At 61.4% G+C, this 6,090-nt stretch overlaps 2 protein-coding genes across 2 annotated transcripts; both read left to right on the top strand.

Annotated features, from left to right (window-relative positions):
* Positions 1 to 101: 101 nt before the first annotated feature.
* Positions 102 to 1,792, top strand: POSPLADRAFT_1063071 (hypothetical protein; the record flags this gene model as incomplete). Its single annotated transcript, XM_024481601.1, has 2 exons — positions 102 to 971; positions 1,322 to 1,792. 2 exons carry the CDS (start codon positions 102 to 104, stop codon positions 1,790 to 1,792), a joined length of 1,341 nt encoding a protein of 446 aa, XP_024332816.1.
* Positions 1,793 to 3,732: 1,940 nt separating this feature from the next.
* On the top strand, positions 3,733 to 4,932 carry POSPLADRAFT_1161431 (hypothetical protein; the record flags this gene model as incomplete). Its single annotated transcript, XM_024487675.1, has 1 exon — positions 3,733 to 4,932. The coding sequence occupies one exon, from the start codon at positions 3,733 to 3,735 to the stop codon at positions 4,930 to 4,932; it is 1,200 nt and encodes a 399-aa protein (XP_024332815.1).
* Positions 4,933 to 6,090: the final 1,158 nt, after the last annotated feature.

Here is a 6,090-nt window from a genome sequence, read left to right as displayed (position 1 = left end):
GTTCACCTCACAATCTGAACACTATCTAAGTGTTGTCTTTCTTTTGTCGTCTCCTTTTCACGTCTCCGTCTGCGCCTCCCTCTACACACACTCTCTCCGCCATGGCCGATGCTCCTCGACTGGCCTCAGACCCCGGCCTTCAGCTGTGCCCTGAATTCGCTGACCCCGAGTATGGCATCTTGCGGCAGGGTTTGGTCGCGGCGGGCCAGGTCGCCTCAGATGCCGCTGCGACTGAGCACCTGATCGCCATCTGGTCTGCCCACAATGCTGCCAAGAGGGCCCTCTGGGCTGCCCAAGTCGAGGGCGACCGCCTCGCCGACGCCGACCGTCTTTTGCTCGAGGCAGAGGCCCGTCAGCACGCCGACGATGCCGCTGCCGAGGAGGCCCTTCTCGCCCGAGAGAAGAGGCGCCCGCAGCTGGGCACGCTCCACTTCGATCGTGACGCGCCTTCCTTTTTGGACCAGCGCCCGTCCGCTTACGCGCTCCACAAGCTCGCGAAGGGTGAGTACGTTGAACTCTGGTATTTTACTGTCGAGGGCTGCGCCACGGCCGGGAACGACCGCTCCACGGCGGAGGAAGCCTATGGCATTACCCGGACTGATGACACTCTCGCGCTGCGACCGCTCGCCGCGCACCGTGCGTCTCGGCAGGCCGTCCCCGACGAGAAGCTCACCTGGGACCAGTTCTGCGCTGGGAACAGCGAGCTCCAGCTAGCTGTCGAGGCGGCGGACTGGCCCGCCGCGCACGTCGCCATGCTTGAGGCGTTCTTCTACACGCTATCTCGGCACCCTTTCACGAGGCGGCCTCGTGGTAAGGACGCGCTGTTGCTGTACCAGGCCCGTCTGCGTCGCCACTGGCACACGCGCCTTGCTCAGGATGAGGGCTACAACCTCAGCAACATCAAGGAGGACCTTCTCAACGAGATGCTGCAGGAGATTGCAAGCATTGCCCATGAGGACCGCATTAGTCGGGTACGTCCGTGCACCGCCACTCCTTGGCCATACTGTGCTCACTTCTCCTCTTTCCTTCTTGTTCCTGCGCCTGTGTGCCCTCGCGTCCTCGTGACCTTTCTTCTCCCCATCGCGTCCTGCGTCTTCCGATCGCCTTTCCTTTTGCGTACCGCGCCTTGCGTCTTGCGTCTCGCCCTTTGCTCGTTCCGGCCTGCGCCTTGCGTCTTGCGTTGTGGCGTCGGTGTTTCGCGCCTGCCATTTTGCTTCCTTCGTCCTGCGTGATCACCCCGTGTCCCACGTCCCGTCCCTGCGTCCCGCGTATTGTGTCCTGTGCGCCGCGTCTTGCGCCTGGGGCCCTCCCATCCTCACAGCTTGATCGCTTTCTTGCGGCGAGTGAGGAACACGATCGGGCACGCCGTGTCTCTTACCGTGCTCCCCCCGTGCGTGAGCGCCGCTCCGCTACACCTCCCGCGCGCCGTGCGACGGAGCCGCGGGCTCGCCCGGCTCGCGATTACGCGCCGTCGCGCTCTTCTGCCCGCGAGTCGGGTTTTTCGAAGGGCGCAGGAGCTTCCGGCCGAGCCACCTGCGCCATCTGTCTCGGGCCCCATCTGTTTGGCGACATCGCGAAGTGCCGCTCATCCACGCTCTGGAGCGGTGGCCCCGCGCGCTCTTCTCGCAATGCCGCGGGGCGCATTGTCAGCCCCGATGGTGCTGTCCTCTGCACGGACTTCCAGCGCTTCTCCGGGTGTGCGAACACCTCTCGCGCACATCTCCACGAGTGCTCCGGGTGTGGAAAGCCCGACCATGGTGCTGCGAAGTGCTCTCTTGCGCAGAGAGCTTGAGCCTTGTTCGCCGTACCCTTTGGCTGCTTGGACATCCGCTCTCGTATCGTCTGGTCTTGTTGTTCGATATCCTTCCCTACTTACTGGTCTGCGTCAGGGTTTTATCGCGGGCATTCCGCCTATCCTCCGTACCTTTTCCCCCCCTAACAACCAGTCCCTCCTTCTTCATGGCTCCGGGTTTGCCCGCGTCTTGGATCATGAACTTTCCATGGGCCGTTACATTGGTCCTTTCTCTCGTGCTGTTATTGAATCGGTTCTCGGCCCCTTTCATACCTCTCCTCTCTCTCTTGTACCTAAGCCTCACAAGACTGATGTATTTCGCCTTATCCAAAACTTCTCTTTTCCCCACTCCCCTGCTGGTGCTACCATCTCCATTAATCATCAGGTTGACCCTGCTTTATTTCCTTGTACGTGGGGGATGTTTACAGCTTTCTCGTTGCTTTGCGCTCGTCTCCCACCTGGTTCTCAGGGTGCTGTTCGTGACGTTGCTGAGGCTTACCGCACTATCCCTCTCCATCCCTCCCAGTGGCCCGGAACAGTGGTGCGGACCTCCCGCGAGGATGCGTTTATGGTCGATACCAATGCGGCCTTCGGCTTCGCGCCAAGCGGGGGCCTGTATGGTGCTGTCGCGGATGCAGGCGCCGACATCATGCGCTATCGCGGGATCGGACCCATCGCGAAGTGGGTTGACGACCATGTCTTCCTGCGCATCCGACGGGAGCACCTCGCCGACTACAACCTTCAACGTGGCGTGTGGCGTGACCTCGTCGCTGGCTCGGGCGAGCATCATTCGGGTGGTCGCACTTGGTTCGGCGGCGACCTGCTCCCCGACGGGCGCACCAACGAGTTCGTGGAGGACATGGCCTTCCCTATCGCTGACCTGTCCTCCCTGTCCTCTCGCTCTGGCCCCGACTGTTCTTTCACCTACGCGTTCTGCGACATTGATCGTGTCTCGGCGGAGTTGGGCATCCCTTGGCAACTTGGGAAGGATATTCCCTTCTCCTCGACATTCCCTTTCACGGGCTTCGTCTGGGACCTGGCGGAGCGTACGGTGGGGGTCCCGCGGCGCAAGGCGGACAAGTATCTTGTGGCGATCCAGGTCTGGCGATCTTCACGCATTCACACCCTGGCTGATGTCCAGCGACTCTACGGCAAACTTCTGCACACCACCTTGGTTGTGCCTGCCGGTCGGGCCTACCTTGTTCACCTCGAGCACATGTTGGGTATTTTCGGCAACAATCCCTTCATGCCGCGCACCCCCCCACGCGGGCTCCCAGCTGACCTCGATTGGTGGTGCGAGATGCTCCAGCGTCCCTCCCTCACTCGGCCTATTCCCGGTCCCGTCGTCCTCACTGACCTCGCTGCCTTTTCCGATGCCAGCTCCGGCACGGGTGTCGCAGTCGTCATTGGTGAGCGCTGGCGGGCTTGGAGTCTTCGCCCCCACTGGAATCGCGACGGGCGCGACATTGCATGGGCAGAAGCGCTCGGCTTCGAGCTCCTTGCGCGATACGTCCTGCGAACGGCCCCTCCCGGCCAGCACCTCAAAGTCTACGGCGATAATGTTGGCGTTGTCGAGGGTTGGTGGAACGGTCGAAGCCGCAACCCCCATGTCAACGGGATCTTTAAGCATATACACGCGTTGTGTGAGTCGACGCAATGCGCGCTCCACCCGCGGTACGTTCGCAGCGCTTCCAATCCCGCTGATGGCCCCTCGCGCGGCATCTACCCTCCGCCGCACCTCCTTCTGCCCGCCATCCCCATCTCTACCGACCTCGCTCCCTTCCTCGTCGACTTTGATTCCCCCCTTGCTGCGCCCTTGCCCCTCGCTGTTCGGCGCTCTCGTCCCCCAGCCAGCCTTGCCGGCCGATCGCGTGCTGCCTCTGAGTTCGAGGCGTCCCGCCGACAGGAGGAGCTTGCGTGGGGTGCAGCCCATTGGCGTGATGCACCCCCGCTTTGACGTCCCCCTTCCTCCCCTGTACTCTGGTTCTCGCCCGCTGCAGCCATACCCTGCCGATCTTGTGCCCGTGCCATCGCCGCTCCGCCCACATGTTCTTGCCCGACAACGTCTCCGTCTGTGGCGTCCCCCGACCTCGCAGCTACCCCCTGTCGCGTCTGGCTCGGATGACCTCCTCTCCCCGGCCGACGTTCGCCGCATCGAGGACGTCCTATCGTTTGCGTGGGCAGCGTCTACCTCGGAGACTTATGGTACCGGTCTTCTCATATTCCATGTGGTCTGCGATCGCAAGCAGATCTCGGAGGCCGAGCGGGCGCCAGCGCACCCTGCCGTTGTGCTCGCATTCCTTGCCACTGTGTCTGGCGCTTACTCTGGGGGCACCATCCGGAACTACTACTACGGGTTGCGCGCATGGCACATCCTTCATGGGTGTCCCTGGCTCCTTCCCCACGATGTTGCCGACTCCATGCTGTCAGCGGCCGACCGGCTCTCCCCCCCGGCCTCTCGGCTCGGCAAGCGCCCGCCATACACTGTGGATATCTTGCTTGCGCTGCGTGGGCAATTGTCGCTTCTGCAGCCGCTCGACGCTGCGGTTTGGGCCTGTCTGACGTCTGCTTTCTATGCTGTTGCTCGCGTCGGCGAGCTCACGGTCCGAACACTTGACGGCTTCGACCCGACTCGTCATGTCAAGCGCTCCGACGTCCGCACGGAGCGGGATCGCAACCATCTTGAGGAGACAGTCCTGTTCATTCCCTCTACCAAGGCGGCCCCTGTGGCCGGGGAGGATATTTTCTGGGCGGTGCAACTTGGCCCCACTGACCCGTCTGCGGCCCTCGCGTCCCATCTTCTCATCAATGACCTCCCGCTCGATGCTCCGCTTTTCGCTTTTCGCCATGCAAAGGGTGTGCGTCCCCTAACTCGTCGCGCCTTCATTGCGCGCCTCACCTCTGCTGCCCGGGCTGCGGGTATTGATCCCATTCAGGGACATGGTATACGCGTTGGTGGCACGCTGGAGTACCTCCTTCGTGGTGTACCCTTCGATGTCGTCAAATCGAAGGGGCGCTGGGCGGGTGATTCCTTCTCTATTTACCTTCGCAAGCATGCGCAGGTCATGGCGCCCTACATGCAAGCTGTGCCCGACCTTCGCGATGGCCTGGTGCGCTATTCCATGCCGCCGGTGCGCTAACTTGTGAGTTCTGCTTTTATCTTCGTTCATCTCCTAGCCTCTGGGTATCCCGACTTCGCGGATGCGTCACTGCCCTCCTACTTCTTGGGTATCGCTGCTTACTCGGGATTCCGACAGGTCATGGTCCTGTGTTCTGCGCCGGGAACCTTGCCCCATTGTTTCCCACGAAGGGGGAGGGGGGCGGGGGGCTTCGCCCACTTCCTATCGGTTCATGTTTGCTTTCGGTAGTCTCTCGTAATTCATCATCATGTAGATGGCCTCTCGCTTTCCCACTCGCTAATACTGTCACTCCCTGACTCATCGATCCTTATGGACTACTTCCCAACATCTGACCCATGCCGTTAATACATCACTGTTGATCACGGCATTGGTGCGTGCGAACGCAAGACATAGATAGTAACTCTGTGACGCTGGCGAGGCACGAGTGGGCGTCAAAGACGATTGTCTGTGTCTGCACGGCAGTAAGCGCTGAGGTTATTGCGCTTGCTTTTGACTACACCGTTCACCTCACAATCTGAACACTATCTAAGTGTTGTCTTTCTTTTGGCCCACCTCACCCTCCCTTTGTGCTCACTCTTTCTGCTCCATGTCCCTTGCCCTTCACTCGCTTGTGTGGTTCCCTTGCCTCCTGTTTTGCCTCGCCCACCGGCTGTCTTGCCCCCATCTTTCGCTCTGGCCTGCTAGCGTACCCTTCCATGGGCTCCATCACCGCCTACTCCCGCCTATTTAGTGTGTTCTTCCTGCTTCCGCTCAACCATCCCCCATGTCTACCTTTTGCCCCCCGGCTGTGGCTGGTGGCTTCGTCGAGCGTGAAGACCGTCTGCGGCTTCACCGTTTGTTCTCCCGGGTCAGCGTTGCCTCCGGTTTAACCTCCGCGTCCTGTATCCTTCGCCCAGATACCTCCCCTCCATCCTCACTGTCCGGCACTCCGCCTGCACCTCGTGTTCTTGTTGCGTCGCGCGTCCACACCCCCCATGCACGCTCCAAGTGGCTCCTCGCTGAGCCCAGCCTGCATCCCATCCGCCTCGGCATGGCTGTTCAACTCTGTGACCCACGTGAGCGGCACTCATCCTTCCATGGTCGCATCTCCCACGTGCACCATCATGCCCGCCACTGGGTGGTCTTCCGTGTGGCTCCTGAGGACCTCCTTGACGAGGA

The sequence above is a fragment of the Postia placenta genome, assembly GCF_002117355.1.
Source record: "Postia placenta MAD-698-R-SB12 unplaced genomic scaffold POSPLAscaffold_64, whole genome shotgun sequence".
NCBI lineage: Eukaryota > Fungi > Basidiomycota > Agaricomycetes > Polyporales > Adustoporiaceae > Rhodonia > Rhodonia placenta.
Note: the sequence above shows the minus strand (reverse complement) of the source record. Positions and strands in the feature narration are given on the sequence as shown.